The sequence below is a fragment of the Mustela erminea genome, chromosome 18 (genome assembly GCF_009829155.1).
Source record: "Mustela erminea isolate mMusErm1 chromosome 18, mMusErm1.Pri, whole genome shotgun sequence".
In the NCBI taxonomy this organism is placed as follows: Eukaryota; Metazoa; Chordata; class Mammalia; order Carnivora; family Mustelidae; genus Mustela; species Mustela erminea.
The window spans coordinates 41,978,518-42,000,966 of NC_045631.1; the positions used below are offsets into that span (position 1 = coordinate 41,978,518).

General features: G+C 54.8%; 1 protein-coding gene across 1 annotated transcript; it reads left to right on the forward strand.

The window, feature by feature from the left end:
- The first annotated feature begins 546 nt into the window (after positions 1–546).
- Positions 547–21,371, forward strand: LOC116578265 (signal transducer and activator of transcription 5A). The gene is made up of 19 exons (XM_032322364.1): positions 547–693; positions 1,525–1,662; positions 2,014–2,170; positions 3,366–3,455; positions 5,951–6,125; positions 11,107–11,237; positions 11,507–11,658; positions 12,097–12,252; positions 12,675–12,854; positions 14,546–14,633; positions 14,747–14,869; positions 15,238–15,330; positions 16,051–16,257; positions 16,866–16,960; positions 17,055–17,185; positions 17,641–17,796; positions 18,494–18,545; positions 18,881–18,988; positions 20,042–21,371. Exons 2-19 carry the CDS (start codon positions 1,535–1,537, stop codon positions 20,202–20,204), a joined length of 2,385 nt encoding a protein of 794 aa, XP_032178255.1. The 5' UTR covers positions 547–693; positions 1,525–1,534; the 3' UTR covers positions 20,205–21,371.
- The last annotated feature ends 1,078 nt before the right edge of the window (positions 21,372–22,449 follow it).

A 22,449-nucleotide genomic window follows, 5' to 3' on the forward strand; every position in this document is an offset into this window, starting at 1 on the left:
TCCCCAGTCTTTCCCCTCCCTACCGCTTTGCCTCTGAGGTCACAAAAGCTGTGTCCCCAACCCACAGAAACAAACACACACACACACACACACACACACACACACACACACACACATTTACATTTACTTTTTTAATCTAGACACTCAAAGGATGACAAACGCAGAGCTGGAAGTCATCTCCAGCTAGTCCAACTCTCCCCTCCTCCCTTTTTACAGGTGAGAAAACTGAGGCCTTGGTTTGGGATTTCCAGAGGCCGGGGTTTCCCGGCTCTCCCACCCACGTATACCCCACCCCAACCCGGCCACTCCAGCGCCTGCTGCCCGACGGTCCGCGGCTCGCGGGCGAGTGCTGCCTGGGACTCCCGGGGGACCCCGCCGTCGGGGCAGCCCCCACGCGCGGCGCCGCCCAACCTCGCCGCTAGGGGCCCGGCCGCGGCCGCTGCGCACTCACGGGGGGAGCCAGCGACCGAGGGCGGAGGCAGGGAGGGAGCGACAGAGGCTGGGAGGGGTGTTGGCGAGAGCTCGCGCGCTGTGTATGGTCTATCGGAGGCAGCTGACCTTCGAGGAGGAAATCGCTGCTCTCTGCTCCTTCCTGTAGTAACAGCCGCCGCCGCCGCCGCCGGAGCCCAGGCCCGGAGCGAGAGCCGCGGGGCGGACAGCCGGCCCCGTCGCCGGACGGCTCGGCGCCACCAGGTGGGTGGCCCGCCAGCGGGTCCCGAGCCGCGCGCGCGGAGATGGGGCACTCGACTCCCACCTCGGGCCCGCCCGTCCCGGGGCTCGGAGCCCGACGGCCGGCGGGGGCGCGGGGACCGGTGTGCGGGACCGAGAGGGAGCTTTGGCTTCCGCGCGGGGCGCGGGGCGCGGGACACTGGACGCGGACGCGGGGAAGGAGCCGAGAGTGGGCGCCGTCCCCGCCCGCGGGGAGCAGGGGGCGCTGTCGGGCGGGACAGTGGGAGTACGCGGGGGTCCGGCAGGGGCGGGGGGGAGCCTCCGAAGAGGCAGCCTCTGTCTTCCCAGCCCTCCCTCCTCAACCCCCCCAGCCACGTGCCGGCGGGGACCGAGCCGTTCCGTGGGAGCCGTCGGTGCCCTAAGTTTGGGCTGGAATAAACCTCCACCCCCCGCCCCCCGCCCAGAAATTGGCACTCGGGGCTCCGGGCTGGGCGGGGGACCGGGGTGGGGGTGGGTTCTTGCAGCCCTCCCTAGAGGGCCCGTGGGCCTCCGCGTCAAGTTTCTCTTTCAGTTTTCTAGCTGTCCCCCCTCCGGGGAAGCCCCGGTGGGGCAAGGGGAGAGGAAGAGGGGGAGGGCACCTGACTTTCAAGAGCCCCTCCCCAAGCCTTAGCGGGTTCCTTGTTGGAGGGCAGGGCGGCCTTCCCCTCCTCACGGCCTTTCTTCCCGCAAAGGAAAGCGTGTCTGTGGGAGGGGAGGAGCCTGGCCTGACCGCCGTCCAGGGACGGGTGGGCATGGTAGGGCAAGAGGCGGGCGCACTGTCGAGGAGAATCCTCTGCAGCCCTCTGCTCGCCCTAGGTGAACAGACATGGCGGGCTGGATCCAAGCCCAGCAGCTGCAGGGAGATGCGCTGCGCCAGATGCAGGTGCTGTACGGGCAGCACTTCCCCATCGAGGTTCGGCACTACTTGGCCCAGTGGATTGAGAGCCAGCCATGGTAAGTCCCCTGCCCTGGGCCATCATCTGCGGGGGCCTTACCACAGGCCCTTTGACCTTTAGCGCTTCTCTGTGTTTTGGTGTGATTCTAGCCCTTTCTGCCCCTCCTGCAGAAGGGGTGGTGTCCCTGGGAAAGGGGAACAGGGAAATGGGACCTTGGGAAGGGAGGGGGTGTTTCTAGACCGTGATGCCTGTGGAGTTGCCCAGAACAAGTCTTGTGGGCTCTGGAGTGCCCTTGGTCTGGAGCCTGGGATTTCCAACTCCCTCCTCCTTGGCACCACCAAGGAGGTGCCTGACCTCCTTGCCCAAGGAGATGCCATGGTAGTCTTCTCTCCCCTGCCCTGCCCCCAAGGGATGCCATCGACCTGGAGAATCCCCAGGACCAAGCCCAGGCCTCCCAGCTCCTGGAGGGCCTGGTGCAGGAGCTGCAGAAGAAGGCGGAGCACCAAGTCGGGGAGGATGGGTTCTTACTGAAGATCAAGCTGGGGCACTATGCTACGCAGCTCCAGGTGGGTGTGAACATGGGCTCATCTGCAGGAAAGCAGTGTCTGCTTTTTCTTTCCAGCAACTGAACCCCTGGGTTTTTTCCTGGCCTGGTCACTGACTCACCGTGTGACCCTGAGCTGATCGGTAACTTTTCTGCTCTTCAATTTCCCCCACCCCCTCTTTCTAAATCAGACCTGTCAGATTCCTTGAGCATGCTACAAAGCGAAGGGTAAGGTGCGTTTGTCCCCAACAGAAGGGAGTTGGGTGAAGTGGCATTCGAAACAGATCAAGTGAAAGGGATGGAGGTAGATTGAGTCAAGAGTCCTTTGTTTGACAAAGGAAGACTGAAAGCTCCTAGAAATGAGGAATGAGGCAAGCAGACGTCCGGACTCTTTTAAAGGTGGGAGAGCTGCGGAAGTCAGGTGGACAAGGAGCAGAATTGCCCTGGAGGCAAGAGCTGGATAGAAGAGCATTGATTGAAGGATGTAGTTGTACAGTTGTGCCTTCTCCTTCTCTGTGGGGGGTAGGGGAGGTACCAGGGATGATATAGGGGAGAGAGGAGGTTTTTGTGGAAGCAGGAAAGGGGTGTGGGTGGTAATCACAAGTCAAGCATTTATTGGAACTTACTTGTATTCCTCACAGAACCCTTCTTAAATACAAGCAGCAGGGTGCCAGGGAGATAAAAAGTCCATCACAGAAGAGGGAGGAAAAAGGAGAAAGCTGGGAGGAAGAGGAAGGCAAAATAGGAACCCAAGGCCAGGGCAACAGTAGAAAGTACCTTGGCCTTGGCGTTGGATTCTCCAAGTCATGAGTCATCTGCTCAGTTGTTTGCTTCTGGACAAGTACTTAACCTTTCTGAGCATCAGTTTTCTCACCTGCAAAATGGGGCTAATAGTTTCTGTGGACTTCAGGGAATCTGTGCTCTGAAAGTCAAAGGAGACAAAGTAGATTGGAGGAGCTTTGGAAACTTTGGAAACAGGGTTTCTAATGCACTGCAAACCGGGTTTCTAATGCACTGCAAACCAGGTATGAAGATCTGGGTAGAGGGGAATTGAGTCAAGGAGGGATAGAGGTGTCTGGTGACAGTTCCTGAGGTTTCTTGAGGAAAGCTGAGGCAGAAGGTAGAGGAGAGGAAGTGGGGGGGTGCCACATGGCACCGTGGGGGGCCATGATGGGAATATCAGGAGGCCAATTGTAACTGCTATTGGATTCTTTCAGAACACGTACGACCGCTGTCCCATGGAGCTGGTCCGCTGCATCCGACATATTCTGTACAATGAACAGAGGCTGGTGCGAGAAGCCAACAATGTGAGTGTCCCGTGGGTGTGGGAGAGGAGCTGGGAAGTCCTTCTACACGCCTTTTTCTGCAGACAAAACTGTATTCTATAAATGCTGACGAGAGAGCACCAAGGAGATAAGGGACATGGGCAAGTGTGAGAAGCAACAGCACATGGTAGTTACAGTCCCTGTACCTTCTCTTCAGGCCCTGGCTTCAGGCCCCCCTGCTCAGTCACTTACTAGCTGTGTGACTTGAACAAGTTACTTAACCTCACTGAGCCTCTGTTTTTCAGTTGTAAATGGGGCTAGTAACAGTATCTTCCTTATAGAGTTAGTGTCAGGGTTAAATGAGATACTGTGTGGGCCACAGATAGACAAACAGACTAATGAAACAGAAAAGGAAGCCCTACACACACACACACACACACACACCCTGCAAATTCAACCCTCATTAGACATGGGATCACAAGCCACCAGGGAGAAGTATTTGGCGTTTAATAAATGGTGCTAGGGTTGACGGGAGAAATGTTCTCTGGTGGTGTCTGTGAGGGGAGGTGGAGTTGAGGTCTGGGTTGGAAGAGAACCCTGGTCAGCTCCAAGAGGTGAGGTCCAGAGAGGCAGGAAGGGACTCATCCCCCAAGCTCTCTAATCATGAAGGCATTGAACATCTGCTTGAACAATGGGACAAATATTATCTTATCTAGAGTAAAGCAAGATGAATTTCTTTTTTTTTTTTTTTTAAGATTTTATTTGTTTATTTGACAGAGATCACAAGTAGGCAGAGAGGCAGGCAGAGAGAGGGGGAAGCAGGCTCCCTGCTGAGCAGAGAGCCTGATTCGGGGCTTGATCCCAGAACCCTGGGATCATGACCTGAGCCAAAGGCAGAGGCCTTAACCCACTGAGCCACCCAGGCACCCCACAAGATGAATTTCATAAAGTGGCCACACATGGGTAAAGACCACAGAATAGTGCCCAGAACATATTTATTTATTGCAGTGGATGCTGATTTCAGGAATTTTACAGTTCATTCAGTTAACATGTATGGAGGTCCTGTGGTGTCTGACACTGGGCTAGGACTGGACAAACAGACCAAAGCCTGGTCCCTACCTAAAAGGGATTCAAGCAATGATAGATTCTCTAGGGGTGATTAGGGGTGAGCTTGGTACTAAGGGGGCATATTTGGAAAAAGTACCAAATTCAGACTAGGGCAGCCTGGCAGGGGAATGTCTTGAGGACAGGAGTGTCTAAACAGAGGGGAAAGGGGAAGAAGAAGGAAAGGTGAACAAAAGGAACAAGAGTATTATATGTGTGGGCAGGAAGGCAGGAACCATCTGAACACATCTGAAGACTTGTAAGGGGTCAGTGATATTGGGGAGAAGGGAGCTAGTTGGGGAGCCCCAGTGGGTAAAGCCAGAGAGGAGGCAGAAGCCAGGTCACAAAGAGTCTTCTGGGAAAACTGTTGTAGCCCTTTACTTGTTGCCACCACAGAACTATCTGTAAACATACAAATGAATTCCACTCCAGTTAAGAAATACATGTCTAAAAAAAAAGAAAAGAAAAGAAATACATGTCTACAGCATACGTGTTGTCATGGTCACGAGGAAAATCGTTCCTTCTCCAAACCATCAGGCTGTTCTTGAAAACCTCTGACGTGCTACCCTTTGGGGATTTTGTGGCATACAAGACAGACAAGGTTCTAGCACTTGAGAGCTTATGTCCTAGTGCGTGGAGGCAGACAAGATAGAAATAAAAACATAAAGGAATAAGACACTTTCAGATAAGGGTGTGGCTATTTGAAATTGGCCCATCAGAGAAAGCCAATCTGGAAAGGTGCCAGTTGAAATGCCAGCCTTAGGAAGATTTGGTGTTAGAATGTTCCAGAGAGAAGGAACAACAAGTGCAAAGGCCCTGAGGCGGGAACATGTTTGTGTATTCAAGGAACAGAAAGTACCTGGTGTGCTTGGGCAGCAGTCATGCTGGGGAATGGTGGAGGTAGGCAGAAGCTCTCCGCTAGAGCTAGGGAAGGAGTTTGGATTTTATTCTGAGAACAGTTTACTGGACAGGCCCTGATGACTGACTCTCAGCCAGTTGTGGAAGTAGTAGATCAGACTGGGTCACTTAAATGGCCTTACTTATACCTCCCCTGTAACTTTCCTCAGTTACAAGAAGGTCTTCAGTAAGGACACAGATGCTGTGTGTTCACACAGCCTTGTTCCCCGCTGTGTCCCCAGCACCTCACACTGTCCATGGCATCGGGTCGATGAACGAATGTCGAACAAGGGGTCACCATCATTAGTCTGCAAACCCAGATAACTCCTGGCTGTGCTGAGTTCTACTCTCTCCAAAGAGGGCTTAGATGGACCCTGTTTGGGTGACACTGGTGGAGGCCAGAGCTACCAACAGAAGTTTCCCCTATCCTTTATGAAGTTGCCATAATCTGCCAGGTCCCTTGTGTACCCCTCCTTTCCAACTCCATACCAGTTCCAACCTGTGCTGCCTGCACTCTCCCCCTGCTATGTCCCCAGGGGAATTCTCCAGCTGGGATCCTGGTTGACGCCATGTCCCAGAAACACCTCCAGATCAACCAGACATTTGAGGAGCTGCGGCTGGTCACACAGGACACAGAGAATGAACTGAAGAAGCTGCAGCAGACCCAGGAGTACTTCATCATCCAGTATCAGGAGAGCCTGCGGATCCAGGGTGAGGCCCACACGACCGAGGTGGTGTGTGTCACGAGGCCAGGAGTGAGGACCACTCTGTGTGCTCCTGCAGGGTCGGGGCTGTGTCTGTGTCTGTCTCCACAGAGCCTTACCCAAAGCTCTGGAGAAGTAATAGTTCTTACTGAGCTCCTACTGTGGGCCAGACCCCAAGCTCAGCCCTTTGCGTATATTTTTCTTTTCTTTTGCATGCATGCTTTTTCAATCCAGACTTTACAATAGTCCCAAGAAGTAGGTAGCTGTATTATTCCTATTTTGTAGATGGTTCTAGTTATGTGGCCTGGATTGCTTATAAGTTGCAGAACCAGATCTCAACTAGAGGTAATGTCATAAAATCCCAGTACTTTACTAAACAACATTCTCCCCCTGATTGTAGGTATTCAGTGAGTATCTCAATGACTGGATGAACACAGACAAAGTGTTCCCCACTCAGAGGGAGGACTTAGGTGGGGAGTCTTCTGGTTGAACCAGGCTGGGGAGAGGTGGGACTCCAGAAGTGCCCCTTCTTGAGCCTCCCCGATAGGAGATGGAACTGGGAAGTGGAGGTGACAGTGAAACATTGTCCTGTCTCCTAGGTCTGTAGTTAGCCAGTGGCTATTGTGATAAGTGTGTGGGGAAAGAAAATTTAACTCAGAGCATATTAACTCCCAGTACGATTTGAGGAGTCTTGAGACCTGGCGCATCGTCCCCCAACTCCAGACTGACCCCAGAGGTGTTCCATCCCATCCTCTGGAGAACAGGAATTGTCAAGCTGCCTTTCCTTTTACTCTTCTTTCTCTGGCTTCTTAAGGTAAAGCCGTAGGCCATTGACTTTAGACCTTTCTTCTTTTCTGATACATATTTTCAGAGCTTTAAATTTCCCTCCGAGCAACGCTTTAGCTGCATTTAATGATTTTAACGATGCTGTATATTCATTATTATTCAGTTTTGAAATATTTCTTTTCTGAATAATTATTTTGTCCACACATTATTTAGGAGTATATTGTTTAATTTCCAGGTATTTGGGTTTTTTCCCTTTTATGTCATATCGTTATTGATTTGGTTTGCATTTTATTATTGAATTCCACCATTGTCAGAGAACATACTCTAAATGATCTCAGTTCTTTTAAATTTATTGAGACATGTTTTATGGCCCAGTGTATACTGTATCTTGGTGAGTGTATCTTGTGGACTTCAAAAGAGTGCATGTCTCACCATTGTTTCATTTAAAAGTAGCAATTTTAAGTTAAATAATGTTAACATAAGAAAGTTTTACTGAAAAAGTCACCCAAACCAACATCTGTATTTTCCAAAACAAAGTTTAGTAAGAAGCATTGCTTTAGATTTTTACATATCTCTTTAATGTGAGGCTTAATAGGAGATACCTAGGTCTTGCTTTCTTTTTTTAAAAGATTTTATTTATTTATTTGACAGAGATCACAAGTAGGCAGAGAGGCAGGCCAGGGTGCGTGGGGGAAGCAGGCTCCCCGTTGAGCAGAGAGCCTGATGCGGGACTCCATCCCAGGGCCCTGGGATCATGACCTGAGCCGAAGGCAGAGGCTCAACCCACTGAGCCACCCAGGCGCCCTGGGTCTTGCTTTCAATCTATTATGATATCACATATCTTGAAACCTTTAGAAAATGTCACTGTATTTCTATAAGAGATCGAAAGAGAAAAAGGCAACTAAGGTCTTCTGACCTTATAAAAACAGTTTTGACTTTGTAGGCTGCCAGTAGAGTTCTTGGGAACCCTCTAGAGATCCCTAGTCCACACTTTGAGAACCACTGTGATCTCGGTCTTGATTGATTGATTGATTGATTGATTTCTTTCTTTTTTTTTTTTTACCTAATTGTTCTATCAAATGGTGAAAGAGAAGGATCAAAATCTCCTATTATATTGTGGAATTGTCCGCTTCTCTAGTTATCTCTGTAAATATTTTGTGTATTTTGAAGCTTTGTTATTAGATGCATATAAGTTTATGATTATAATACCTTTCTGATTGACTGATACCATAATAACTATGAAATGCTCTTCTTGATCTCTGGTAATACCTTTTGTTTTGAAGTCTACTTCAGCCTTCTTATTCTATATAGCCACAAGACATCTTGATAACATGTTTTTTAAATTTAAAATGTGGATACCATATCGTTGATTCTTGCTTTTATGAGTATTCTGACAATTTCTGCTTTTATTTATTTATTTTTTTTAAAGATTTTATTTATTTATTTGACAGAGAGAGAAATCACAAGTAGGCGGAGAGTCAGGCAGAGAGAGAGAGAGAAGCAGGCTCCCGCTGAGCAAAGAGCCCGATGCAGGGCTCGATCCCAGGACACTGAGATCATGACCTGAGCCGAAGGCAGCGGCTTAATCCACTGAGCCACCCAGGCGCCCCCAATTTCTGCTTTTAATAGAGATGTTTAGTCCACTAATATTTAACATACTATTTAATACAGTTTCACTGAGATCTACATTTTAATGTTTATTTTGTTTTCTCCCTAAATTTTTAATTATTTTCTTCCATTCCTCCCTTTTTAAAACTATTTGAATTTTTTTTTTAGAATGCTGTTACGCTGTTTTATTTCTTTTTAAGATTTATTTAGTTATTTGCTAGAGAGAGAGAGAGAAAGAGAGAGCATGCGGGGTTTGGGGCAGGGGGAGAAGGAGAAGGAGAGAAGCAGACTCCCGGTTGAGTGCAGAGCCCCATGCAGGGCTCTATCTCAGGACCCTGAGACCATGACCTGAGCAGAAATCAAGAGTCTGATGCTTAGTTGGCTGAACCACCCAGGTGCCCCTATGCTGTTTTAATTTAACTATTTAAGCTCTCCTCACCCTGCTCTGTCAGTGTTTCCCATACTCTGAATTCCTCAACGCGTTGCCAGAATCATAGTAGGTGTTAAGTAAATGTTGGTGGTATGATTCTAGCATGTCTTCCTCTGAATCCATCTTGGACTGACCCCAGAGAAAGGGTGGCCCTCTTCGTAGATTAAGGAACAGGAGAATTCAGGCTGTCGGGTTTTTGGTTTGTTTGTTTGTTTGTTTTAAGATTTTATTTATTTATTAGAGAGAGGGAGAACGTGTGAGGGGAGGAGCAGAGGAAGAGGGAAAAGCAGACTCCCCATTGAGCACAGAGCCTGTTGCAAGGCTCTTTCTCAGGACCCTGAGATCATGACCTGAGCAAAAGCCACACGTTCTGCCCCAGGCTGTCAGTTCTAACCCCAGTCTTTGATGGTTGATAGTACTTCCAGTCCCCTTCTTGGGTTTTCTGTTTCCTATTTATGGGTTTGCATTAGATACTGCTTTGGGTTTCTACCCATCATGCAATGTCAGTTCAGTCTCCTTTATCAAGTTGACTCATCAGAAACACAGACTATTGTTCTGTTTGTGCAAGAGAAGGCTCAGCTCCCTCCAGTGGAGCAGAGAATTGCCTCCCATCTCCTGACCTCCCTCCCAGAAGCTTCCACAAAGTGCCAGGAGAGACCTAAGTGGGTCTCTGGCCTTAAGGAGGTTGGGCCCAGGTATGGGGATCACCAGCACCCCCTGTGGGTGGCAGAATTTCTGAGGTGGCTCAGACTACTCTGCTGTGTGCCACAGATGGACGGTAGTCTTCTCTCTCAGTCCCCAGTCATGGGATCAGAACCGTATTTCTAGTTCTCCTCCAGTGCTAAGGTTTCCCGGGCTGTCTTGAGTTGCTTTCGTCTGTCCCAGCTTGTGTGTCCATGAGGCAGGGCCTCGGTCAGTGTGACATGGCTCTTGACCACAACATGCTGATGCTCCCATTTCCTTGTCTCAGCCCAAGTGAGGACACCGGGATACTCAGCAAGACTCTGGGCAGGCCGTGATAATCCCAGCGTGGAGGACAGTGGGTACCTTTGGAGGCCGGGATAGGTTTGCAAGCAGGGAAGGACATACAGGTGGCTTTCCTGTGGTTTCTTCAGCTGGGTTATAATACACAGATGTTCCTTGCATCACTCTTTCTACCTTCCCTGGGTCTGAAGTATTTCATAATAGATTTTTGGTAAAATGGTAGGGAGGCCTCCCTAACTCCCCCTTTGTGCCATGGATGAGAGCCCCACGCTAGCATGGAGAGAAGCTGCCTCCCTGTCCTGAGAGAATCTTGCTGTTTCTGTGTTGCTGCCAGTGGGCGCTGGACATTCCCTCCCTCTCGCTACCTTATCCTTCTGTCCCTGTGTGTGCCTGTCTGTGCCTCTCCATCTCCTTCTGGTTGGTCTGCTGAGCTCACGGTCACCCAGCCTGGACAAACCAACATGTTAGGCCCCTGCCAGCACTTGGAGAAACCCCTTGTTCCAGAGGAGAGGCTGCTGGGCTCCTGGGGGGGGGACAGAGCCTGTGGGGCGGGGGCTTCCCTAGGCGGTCCTTCTGTGGGGGTGGGACTGAACAGCCCCTTGTCTCTGGCACCCTGTAACCTGCACTGGAAACCACTGCCCAGGAAGGACCAGCTCTGACCTTCAGGGTCCACGAGCTGGGAGGTTCCTTGAGCCTTTGGTGGATCATCACTTACTTATTCCTTGTCGGCTCACTGAGGCAGGGGCCAAGATTCTCCCATTTTGCACATGGGTAAACTGAGGCCCAGAAAAGGGAAATGATTTGCCCGAGGTTCCCCAGTTAGTAAACAGTGAGGGCATACATTGAACCAGGCAGCAAGGCTCCACACTGGACCCCCGTGTGGCATGAGGAGGTCTGGGCAGGCAGCTGTGTAGACTAAGATGGAAGGGAGGCCTCAGGGGGGGCTGTGCCCCCAGGTTTCCATCTGCACAGTCCCTAAAGGGGAGATCACAGTCGAGAGGCCAGGGCCCAGAGCCCGCTCAGGTCTGGCTCCCTTGGCTGCTGGAGCCCCAAGTCGCCATCGGTCCAATGTTGGGCAGACCCTCAGGGCCTTGCCTCCAGAACAGGTATTGGTGTTCTACTGGGCTTCCTGCAGGAAGCCAGGAAATGATGGTCGCGGGTGTCCCATCGCCTCTTCTAGCTCAGTTTGCCGGGCTGGCCCAGCTGAGTCCCCAGGAGCGTCTGAGCCGGGAGACGGCCCTCCAGCAGAAGCAGGTGTCCCTGGAGGCCTGGCTGCAGCATGAGGCCCAGACACTGCAGCAGTACCGCGTGGTAAGTGCGGTCTGCGTCCTCTGCTCCCAAGCGCGGAGGTCCACATCCTGGGCCATCCGGGGAGCCCGAGAGAGGGCTAGGGCTGGGAGGAGAGCGGGACCCTGGAGAGCTGGAGGCCAGAACCTTCTTTCCTGTGGGGAGCATGTGAGGCAGAGTGGGTTTGGGAGAGGGGAGGGCCTGTGCACGGGGCCTGGTCCCCAGCCCTGCCTCCCGAGTGAGGGCTGTTCTGTGGGAACCCAGAAGGGCCTGCTGTCCCCACCTGCCTTCAGGAGCTGGCCGAGAAGCACCAGAAGACCCTGCAGCTGCTGCGGAAGCAGCAGACCATCATTCTGGACGATGAGCTGATCCAGTGGAAGCGGCGGCAACAGCTGGCAGGGAACGGAGGGCCCCCCGAGGGCAGCCTGGACGTGCTGCAGTCCTGGTAATGGTGTTTGGGGGTGGCTGGGGGCAGGGGCGCTGCTTCTGGCGACTCCTTGGGCAGCCAGCTCTCTCTGTGCTGCAGCAAGGCTTAGTTCACCGAGGGTTCTGGCTCCTGATGCTGGCTTTGGGGCCCCCATCATGTGCCCTGTGCCCAGGAAGGGAGTTCCTGTGCTGGGGAGGGGACAGGGCTGGGTATGCAGAGTGAGCCTCAGGCGGAGCGGACCGGTTTCGGGGTGCTGGTCCCGCGCAGCTCTGTGTTCCTGAAAGGCGGGGGGCACTCTGCTTTGGGGTCAGGAGTGGTGGCTGAGGTGCAGAACCTTCCAGGAGGAGGGAGGAGCTGGGTCTTGGGGCGTTCTCCCCAGACTGGGGCCTCTCGGCCTCGAGCCTGGGGCGTGGGGTGATACCATTGTCCCCCCGGTGGCCTGGGGCTCCGGTGCAGGTGTGAGAAGTTGGCCGAGATCATCTGGCAGAACCGGCAGCAGATCCGCAGGGCTGAGCACCTCTGCCAGCAGCTGCCCATCCCCGGCCCAGTGGAGGAGATGCTGGCTGAGGTCAACGCCACTATCACAGATATCATCTCAGCCCTGGTGACCAGGTGATTGCTGCCTCCAGTACGCCCAGCTCCTGGGTGGTTGGCGTGGAGCAGGTGGGGGTGCTCTGCCCACCGGGGTTGTGGTAGGGAGGCTCTCGTTGGAATCCTTGTCTCTTTTGCCTTGGGCCCCCATCCCTCTCTGTCCTCAGTTGCAGTGGCTGCTTGATGTTGACCTTGCCCAGTCTCTGTTGTGGACGCTCCATGGACTACCCTTGTCCGCCCCCCAGCTTGGGCCAGCTGCTGAGTCATGTCACTGCCTCCCCTCCCACCACCTCTTCTGACTCTCGGTGTCCTCCCTGGGAACAGGAGCTGTGCCGTGTGCCCTTCCTTTGCCTGCCGAGCCCCGGTAGCCTCCCCACGTCTGTGGGCAGACCCTGTCCCCTGAGTCAGCATCATGTGTGGTCTGGTCCCTTGTGTCCCCGCAGCACGTTCATCATTGAGAAGCAGCCCCCTCAGGTCCTGAAGACCCAGACCAAGTTTGCAGCGACGGTGCGCCTGCTGGTGGGCGGGAAGCTGAACGTGCACATGAACCCCCCCCAGGTGAAGGCCACCATCATCAGCGAGCAGCAGGCCAAGTCGCTGCTCAAGAACGAGAACACCCGCAAGTACGTGTTTCTCTCTGCTCCCTACGGTCTGGACTGGGAGTGCCTGTCTGTTCTGTACCTAAGGTTCTGGGTGATGGAGGCAGCTCAGCCTCCCTCCCTACAGCCGTGGTGCAGTGTCTCTCCGGTTCTTTCTGTCTGTCCTGGGATACACGCTGTGCTTCTTGACACGTAGTAGGTCAACATGGATTGCACTGCTGGCTTGTTCAGGTACCTGTACTAATCCCTGGGACAGAGCTGCAATCCACACCGTACTTGGCTCTGTCTTCTTCGCCCAGCCCCCGCAGAGCTAGCAGCGGTCATGAGAAGGGGAGTGTGCACCAGGGGAGACCGAAGGCACGGTGGAAGTGGGTCGCGCTGGGGGCGGGGCAGAATGACTGTGCCAGGTCGTGGGATGAATGGGAGCAGCTAGGGAGAGCGTGCTGGGGCGGCCGGGGAGACTCTCAGATAGAAAACATGGGCCTTATCCGGAAGGAGAGTGTAGGAAAGGCGAATGTGGCTGGAGAACCCAGGGCGGGATCCGGGGATCAGGGCAGGCCCGCACGAAGGATGCAGTGAATGAGGGAGTGACTGGGTGAAGTGGGAGACTGGGTCGTGTGTACTGAGAGCCTACTGTGGCATCTGGGAATAGGATGATAAAGAAGCCAGAGAGGTTCTCCTGTTCTTAGAGCTTACATTTTGGCTGGGAAAGGAGACAGTTCTATGCTTGTGGTAATCCTGCAGTGTCAAAAAGCGATAGACTCTAGAAAGAAAATGAAAGCAGTGACATCATGGCATCCAGATGGATGTTACCTCACCACGTGAGGGGCCACAGAAGGCCTTTCTGAGGAGATGTTTGAGTTGAGACCTAAACAAGAGGGTTCGGGGCACCCGGAAGAGCGGGTGCCCAAGTCCTGAGGTAGCACCAAGTTTGCGTGTTCGGCAAACAGATAAGGCGGCCTGGATTGCTTGTCCTGAGTGAGGGGAGAGGAACCCAAGAGGCCAGGGAGCCAGGCTGGGTTTGACCCCGGGGTCTTTGTAGGCTGTGGTCATGGTTATTATTTTTTTTTTCATTTTTTAAAAAATTTATTTATTTGACAGACAGAGATCACAGGTAGGCAGAGAGGCAGAGAGAGAGGGGAAGCAGGCTCCCTGCTGAGCAGAGAGCCCAATGCAGAGCTCGATCCCAGGACCCTGAGATCATGACCCAAGCCGAAGGCAGAGGCCTTAACCCACTGAGCCACCCAGGCGCCCCTGGTCATGGTTATTATTTTAGCTGCACCAGAAGCTGTCAGAGCCGAAGGCCCCTGCATCAGTCTCAATGCCGACAGAGTTGTTAACCTAATGATAGAGACCCAGAGCCCACCCTTGAAGACTTTGCTTTACACTCAGGCCTGAGACATGGAGAGAGAGAGCACGAGCAGGGAGAGGGCAGAGGGAGGACCAGAGGGGAGAGGGACAAGCAGACTCCACACTGAGCAGGGAGACCCACGCAGGACTTGATCCCGGGACCCTGCAATCACAACCTGAGCCAAAATCAAGAGTTGTCCACTTACCCGACTGAGGCGCGCAGAGGGGAACACTCAAAGGGGAAGGGGGAGGGGCAACCTCTCATGGCTGGGCTTTCGGGCGTGAACACTGGGCCCAGGGCACGCACAGAGCCACCCCCCTGGCCTGGGGCCCACGTGGCTGTGGGGGTCACCTCTCCTTCGCAGCGAGTGCAGTGGCGAGATCCTGAACAACTGCTGTGTGATGGAGTATCACCAGGCCACCGGCACCCTCAGCGCGCACTTCAGGAACATGGTGAGTCCAGGGCCTGACCCCTGAGGGGGGTCCATCCGTCCCCCCGCCCCCTGGGGCTGAGTCCCGTAACCAGCCACTTTCTCCTCATCCCCCTCTGCCCTCCCCCACCACAGTCACTAAAGAGGATTAAGCGGGCTGACCGGAGGGGCGCGGAGTCTGTGACGGAGGAGAAATTCACGGTCCTGTTTGAGTCTCAGTTCAGCGTTGGCAGCAATGAGCTTGTGTTCCAGGTGAAGGTGAGGCCTCGCTCTCCCATCCCCCACAGGTCACCCAGAAAGGTGGAGACTTCCCTGAGGCCACCTGACTGGTTTGGGAAAGCCAGAGAGCTCTGAATGCTCACACGGTCATGGCCCATTGGCCCATGTAGCCCAGAAGGCTCTCAGAAAACCTGTTTCACTCTGCTGGTGCGTGCTTGCTGTGTTCTCATCTGGGGCCGGCCACAGAGCTTAAGTAATGGGCCAAGAAGAACTAGGTTTGGGGTTTTTTTGTTTGTTTAGTTTTGCTTTGGTGTCATTGGGAGGTTTAGTGGGTGGGATCGAGGGTGAGGAATGAGGGCTCGGTGTGGTCGTGTGCCTGCTACACTCATTCCTGTGACTCCCGTTAGACTCTGTCCCTTCCTGTGGTTGTCATCGTTCACGGCAGCCAGGACCACAATGCAACCGCCACCGTGCTGTGGGACAACGCCTTTGCCGAGCCGGTGAGTCCTCATGGGACCCCCATCTCAGCACCCCCTATCCTGGAGTCTCCCTGGATCGGCCCCAAGCCGTGGTCCCCTGTCAACCTTAGGGCCCCACCGGAGCTGAGGTGCGGTAAGGGACAGCTCACGTGAGCGTGTTGCCTGTGGCATGTCCCTAGGCTTCGTCTGGGTTCCAGGTCTCAGGAGGGGGATTTCCTAGGTCTATGAGCTTAGCTGTTGGGCTCTGGTCTCTGATCTTCCTTCTGCTTATGGTTTGGGTCCCTGATCTCTATCCCAGGCCCCTGGTCTGGGTCTCTATCACCATATGCCCACCCCTGCTGCCCTGGCCTTTTCTTTTCTTTTCTCTTCTCTTTTTTCTTTTTATTTCTTTTCTTTTTTAAGATTTTGTTTTTATTTGAGAGCACATGTGTGAGAGAAAGCACAAATAGGGGGTGGGGATAAGCAGGTGCCACACCGAGCAGGGAGCCCAATGCAGGGCTCCATCCCAGGACCCTGAGATCATGACCTGAGCAGAAGGCAGATGCTCAACTGACTGAGCCACCCAGGCACCCACCGCCCTGCCTTTCTTTTTCTTGTATTTGTGTCTCCTTTTCTGGGTCTTTCTTAATCTTCTTTGTCTCTTGGTGTCTGTGGGCCTGAGAGTGTGGGTGTGTGCACGGGTGCGCGTGCGTGTAAATATTTCCTACTCCCTCGGTCTGCTTTCTCTTCCCTCCGCCTCAGGGCAGGGTGCCATTCGCCGTGCCCGACAAAGTGCTGTGGCCGCAGCTGTGTGAGGCGCTCAACATGAAATTCAAGGCCGAAGTGCAGAGCAACCGCGGCCTGACCAAGGAGAACCTCGTGTTCCTGGCCCAGAAACTGTTCAACAGCAGCAGCAGCCACCTTGAAGACTATAATGGCATGTCCGTGTCCTGGTCCCAGTTCAACAGGGTGAGGGACCTGCCACCAGCTGCCTGCCCGGGGCCACCTGTGCCCTGCCAGGCTTTCCCCACCTCAGAGACACTTTCGTTCCTGGCCTCGGTCAGCAAACCCCCTCTCCATCCCGACCTGCCCTCTCCTACAACCAGGAGAGACGGGGGCTAATACACCAGGGAATGGAGGCAGGGGTAGCAGGAAACTGCACGGAGCTCTTTGAGCTGGAGCAGGACAGTGGAAGGAACCCGGGGCTGGGAGTCTGGATCCTTGAGTTCCTGCCCTAGGTTGGTTAACTAAGTGGCCAGGTCCTTCCTTTCTCTGTGCCTCAGTTTCCCCTTCTGTCCACTGGGGACAGAAGTGACTTTGGAGGTCTCAGCTTGCACAATTTTGGACACCTCCTACCCCTGCCCCTGTGCCTGAGAGGCAAGAGGCAGGTTTAGTCTCTCGTTCCCAGGCTGCAGGCTGGGGGCTGTGTCCATTTATGGCCCACTGGAGTGCAGGGAGAGTAGGGTGAGGGATTGGGAGAGGGTTTCCCTGAGGACAAGTTGGCACAGACTGTTCCCTGGGCCACCTGTGATGATGGGGCCACAAACCCTGACTTGGGGTTTCCTGGGGACTCTCAGGAGAACTTGCCGGGCTGGAACTACACCTTCTGGCAGTGGTTTGATGGGGTCATGGAGGTGCTGAAGAAGCATCACAAGCCCCATTGGAATGACGGGTGAGGAATAGAGGGCCCCGGGAGTGGGAGGCCATGGGCTCAGGGGACAGGAGATGCTGGACTGGTAATGACACTCTATGCTCCGTGCACCCAGGGCCATCCTAGGTTTTGTGAACAAGCAACAGGCCCATGACCTGCTCATCAACAAGCCCGATGGGACCTTTTTATTACGCTTTAGCGACTCCGAAATCGGGGGCATCACCATTGCCTGGAAGTTTGACTCTCGTGAGTGCCCTGGCTCCCATTTCCTTGCTCCCCATTCCCCATCAGGTCTGCATCCTTAAATGGTTTCCCCAGGGGAAAGACTGGAACTGAATGCAGAAGTAGGGGATAACTGTTGCTCAGAAATACATTCCCTTTCTACCATTTTCCATCATGGAGAACTTAAGATCACTGGCCCTGTGGCCTCCAAGAGCCACTAGGGGACTTCTTCAGAGGTTCTGAGTTCTCCCTTCTCTGCCCGGACCTAGTGTTGCTGGCGTCTACTTGCTTGGTTCGCTGGGAGAATGTTCCCTTGGTCACTTGCTCACCCTGTGCCAAGGAGTTCCAGACAAGGTGGAGGGTTGCAGAGCAGACTAGTAAAAACCCAGATGCCTCCACACACCAGATCTCAAACCCCATAACCCTGACCCTTCTCCCGAGGGTGGTGGGTAGTGGGAATGAGCTCGTTCTTTTCACAGCTGACCGCAACCTGTGGAACCTGAAGCCATTCACCACGCGGGACTTCTCCATTCGGTCGCTGGCTGACCGACTAGGGGACCTGAGCTATCTCATCTACGTATTTCCCGACCGGCCCAAGGACGAGGTCTTCTCCAAGTACTACACCCCTGTGCTCGGTGCGTCCTGCCCTGGTACTCCTGGGCCCTTCCGCAGCCTGTGGGCAAAGCTCTTGGGGCAAGACAGCAGGGACTCCCCTTGAAGAGCCCCAGGGCCATGTCCCCCATGGGCTTGGTCGGTGGCTTGGTGTGGAGCCCGTAGAGGGGGTTTCAGGGCTCACAACCGAGAGGGAAAACAAAACCTCTGACCCAGCTTTCTTCTCTGCAAAGTGGAAAGCTGGGTGGATTCTCACTTCTGCACCCTTGGAGGACGAAGGGGCAGAGCTGGCCAGGATAATGATACCCATAGATAATGCACTACTCCCATCTTCATCAGCTGCTCTCATGGCTTCCACCCTCAAACCTGCCCCCAAGTTGAATAAGGGAAGCAAAATGGACAGGTTTTTCCTCTTCAACTTGTCCCCAGTCCACTGTTGGGTTTGCTGCTTGGCATTGGTTCTGCTTCCTTGGCAGGGGTGGGGTGATGAGAGAGCGAGCAAAGGACCAGAAAAGAAAGGAGGAGGAAGGAGGAGATTGGAGTGAGGGGTCTGGGTGGCCCTTGGACGGGGTCCACGGGCAGGTGTTTATAGGAGTCTGGGGAAATCTCATCACCGCTGAGGCCTCACAGTGACTGGGTAGGAGGCAGACCGCATGCCGTGGGCTTCCACTGCCTGGGAGCTCCCGGAGACTGGTTCTCATCACGCTCCCCCCTTGGCAGCTAAAGCAGTGGATGGATATGTGAAGCCACAGATCAAGCAAGTGGTCCCTGAGTAAGTACCCAGGGTCTGGCTCTGGTCTCCTGCTGCCTTCTTTCTCTCTCCCCCAGCCCCCCTCACCACTCAGCCCTGCTCTGCCCACTCACCAGCCCTGTGTAGCCCAGCCCTTTCTTCCCCGCTAAAACCTGGCTTAGGCCTGGAGAGGGAACTGGGCTTAGTCTCAATGGGACCAGGACCCAGGGCCCCACTCCAGCTGGAGTCCCAGGCCTAGTGGGCACTTTGCCCTTCCACACCCCCCCAAAAATGTAAAAAGGCCCCCCCACCCAAACCCTCCCCAGGCCAGCTGCTGCCCGGAGGCCGCTGAGGCTCTGCCTTTGTTTCTCCTGCAGGTTTGTGAATGCGTCTGCAGACTCTGCTGGGGGCAGCGCCACCTACATGGACCAGGCCCCCTCCCCAGCCGTGTGCCCCCCGGCTCATTATAACATGTACCCCCAGAAGTAGGTGGTGTTCTGATGGGGCTCTGCGGGGAGGTACTGGGCACCTGGCCTCAGGCCGGGCCCCCAGAGGGCTGGTGGGCAAAGGGCCCCAGAGCTCCTGTGGGTTCGAGACCACCCAGGCAGGGCTCAGGCCCATGCGCAGGAGCAGAGAGGGAGATCAGCCAGTAAAAACGCAGAGCATAAGCTACATGTAGCAGGGTCCTTGCTTTGGTGCTGACTAGCTGTGTGACCTTGGGGAAATGATTGAGCCTCCCAGATGCTCAGTTTCCTCCTCTGTAAAAGGGAGGCAAGAACACCTACCCCATGGGATGGGAGGGGTGGGGGGGGGCGGGACTGAGTCAGGTTACACATTTAGCTCTGGGAGGCTGTTGCAAAGTAGCTATGGAAGGGGCAGTTGTTGTCAGGAGTTGGATGGGAACGGGGTATCACTTGCTCCTTCCTGGAGGTCCCAGAGAATTCATTCTCTGCTGAGCTGTGGGTGGCCCCAGCTGGGTGTTTGGGTGCTTGGGAGGCACAGGCTGCACTGGGATGACCGTAGGCCTGAGAGTCACAAAGACTGGAATTCCAGTCCTGAATCCAGTTGCCAGCCAGGTGGCCCAGAGCGAGTTTCCAGACATGGCCGAGTCTCAGTTCCCCCCTCTGTGGAGTTTGAGCAAATACGGGGCCTTAACCGGAGGCTAAGGACTGGGGTCACGTGGTTTAAAGGCCCCGCCCCTTGTAGGTGATCGGCACCTGGAGCCCATGATTGAGTGGTCTAGCGTCTCAGTGGGCAGGATTCACTGGCCCAACTACCTCGTTTTGCGGAGGAGGACAGGAACAGGGGAGAGGGACTCTGATCCCCCTCAGTGAGGCAGGGAGAGTTGAGACTAGAGCTTGAGTATCTGTCTGTCAATAAGCCATGACACGGTTTCAGCTTGAGGTCGGGGGTGGGGGTGGGGGGCGGAGGGGCATCCCACCAGAGCCAGTCCTGTTCCCATGAGACCGTGGTCTGAATAGGGAGGGGGCCAGAGGCATGCCAGCTCCCTCCGACCTCCTTCTCCCCCTCTCTCCCAGTCCTGACGCCGTCCTCGACCAGGATGGAGAATTTGACCTGGATGAGACCATGGACGTGGCCCGGCACGTGGAGGAACTCCTGCGCCGCCGGATGGACGGTCTGGACCCCCGCCTCTCCCCGCCCGCTGGTCTTTTCACCTCGGCCCGAGGCTCGCTCTCATGAACATTCGAATCCCACGCATTTGGAAACAACACAGTGTGAAGGGGTCGTGTTAATGGGGATTTTAGTGTCTCTGTGCATACTGATGCCTCCGCCCGTGCACGTGTGTGCGCGCGCACGCACGAGGTGTGCCTGCCTCGCTTTCGCCCTCCTGGGCTGCGGTGGCAGGAACCACCAGCTTGCTGCTCAAATCGAGGTCCCCACGAGCCCACCGGGCCTGTGACTGTTATGGGAGGGGCTCTGCTTTTGCTGCTGTCGCAGGTACTCCAGGCGATGCAGGTCCCCTGTTCCTGCGGGGGGTCCTTTCCTGCTCGGTAATGCCTCCGAGCTTAAGTCATGCTCCGGAGTTAGCAGCTTTGGCTCCCAAACGTGTGTGTGCGTGTTTTGGGTGTGCTGTCCATTGTCATGCACGTGTGTTGATCTATTGGTTCTCTTTCCCTCAGGAGGGAGGCTGGGCTTGTTTTGAGTAATATTTTGTATTTTATCTAATGACATATGGACTGGAGACTGTTCGGGTCTGTCAGAGCTGCTCCGAAGTCAGAGCTGCTTGGTCTCCGGGCCTCCTGGCCTCCGGGCCTTCCAGTCTCCAGCCAGGGGACCTGTGCTTCATGTCTGTGGTGCTGTTGCCCAGTCCTGCTGTCTTTTCCCATGATCGCCTCCCCTCCATCAGGCCACAGCTTTCTTTCCCTGAGGCTCTGCAACCTTGCTCCCAGGAGAGACGTGGGAGAGGGGCCGGAGCTGATATAAGACGTGGGCGGGGGGAGAGGGGGGTGAACAGAGGGCCAGGGACTTGCGGGGCTGACCCCCTCTCCTCCTGGGGAAAAAAACCTGCAGTGAGAGACTGCCGCAGAGCCACTTGCTACGTGCCTGTGGAATGCTGAGTGAGGGGTGAAAGCTGATCTCGTTCCCTTCTGCCGGGTGGACCCGGACCAGGCCTCATCACAGCTGCAGAACGCTGAGGTCTGAGAAGGCCTTGCTCCCAGCCTCGAGTGCTCGTCCCTCTGGGGCACTGTGACCTACAGCCGGGGCAGCTGGTGGCATAGGTTCGGAGTCCGAGGTTTAAACATCCCGAGGGAAGGTGGGGACCATAAGAGGGATCCTTGTGTACTTTGTACATAGGCCACATATTTGTGTAAACAGTGTTTTCAAATAAAGTATTTTTTTCATAAATTTGCTGGCCTGGCTCCTGGGTGGGCAGACCTGGGTAATGGGGACCCCCAGCGGTGGGCTTGTCTTGTTGTTTCCCTCCCGTGTGGCTGATGCTGTTAATGTTTCCAAAGCTACCACTCTGCTCCCTCTTCCGTGGATTAGGGGTGCCCACTAGCCCTGGAACGCAGTCTGTGCTCCTCAGAAAACAAAATGACTAGCGCTGGAGGCGTTGGGGTGGGGGGGTGACAGGAATTCTGGGGCAGGGGCCAGGAGCATTAAGATCCAGAGTCTGGGCCTCTCCTAATCAGCTATTGCTTAGGCAATCCTGAAGCCCTTGGGGGTGGGGGGCACGGTGGTGGGGGGAGGGGGGGTGCAGCAGAGAACCTCACCAGCAGTCCCTCCTTGCCCCGCCTCTTCTTGGACACCAGCAGGTGGCACCATCCCACTGCCACCAGCCTGTTGAAAGGGACAGACAACAGGTGACCTGTAACAACAGTCTCCCCATTTGGACCCTCTGGTGCCAACCCCCTGCCAGTCCAGAGGCTGTCACTGGGGCCCTGGGTGTTTGCGGGGGGGTATGGGTTGTGAAGCCATGATGTTTCCTCAGAGCTCAAAGAAAGGGAAGAGGGGTTTGCAGCCCGCAGGCAGGCAGCCAGGGGCCTGCACGGGGCTGGCGGGGGTGGGGTGGCAGAGCGAGCAGCCGCTAATCTCCCCTTCCATCTCTGCAGGGGCTGGCGGCGCAGTCTCCATGGTGCTTGGCACCCGGGGAGGGCCCGGGGAGGGGGTGGGGAGCCAGCCGAGTGGGTGCGTTGCTGTCTGTGAATTATCACCACCGGTCGGGCAGCCAGTGAAGTGTTTCCAGTCATCCCCACGGAGTGAACTGAAGGGAAAGCGATAATGAAGCAACTGTGGGAGGCCGGCCCTGGGGCAGGGTGGGACTATCTTCACCCCAAGCCCCCTTAGGTAGCCCTTATCTGACCCCAGACAGGTTGGTGCAGCTTGTTAAAGGCCTGAGGAGTGGGGGAAGGAAGAGGGAGAGAGGCAGGGCTCCACGGGAGACCTTTATGCAGGAGTATGACCTCCCTAGAGGCCGCCCAGC

Bases quoted from the DNA above. Each gene is read 5' to 3' on its own strand.
- LOC116578265 (XM_032322364.1), top strand. From the start codon at position 1,535: ATGGCGGGCTGGATCCAAGCCCAGCAGCTGCAGGGAGATGCGCTGCGC. The intron at 2,171-3,365 runs GTGGGTGTGAAC...GGATTCTTTCAG, and splicing joins ACTATGCTACGCAGCTCCAG to AACACGTACGACCGCTGTCC. The intron at 15,331-16,050 runs GTGAGTCCTCAT...CCTCCGCCTCAG, and splicing joins ACAACGCCTTTGCCGAGCCG to GGCAGGGTGCCATTCGCCGT.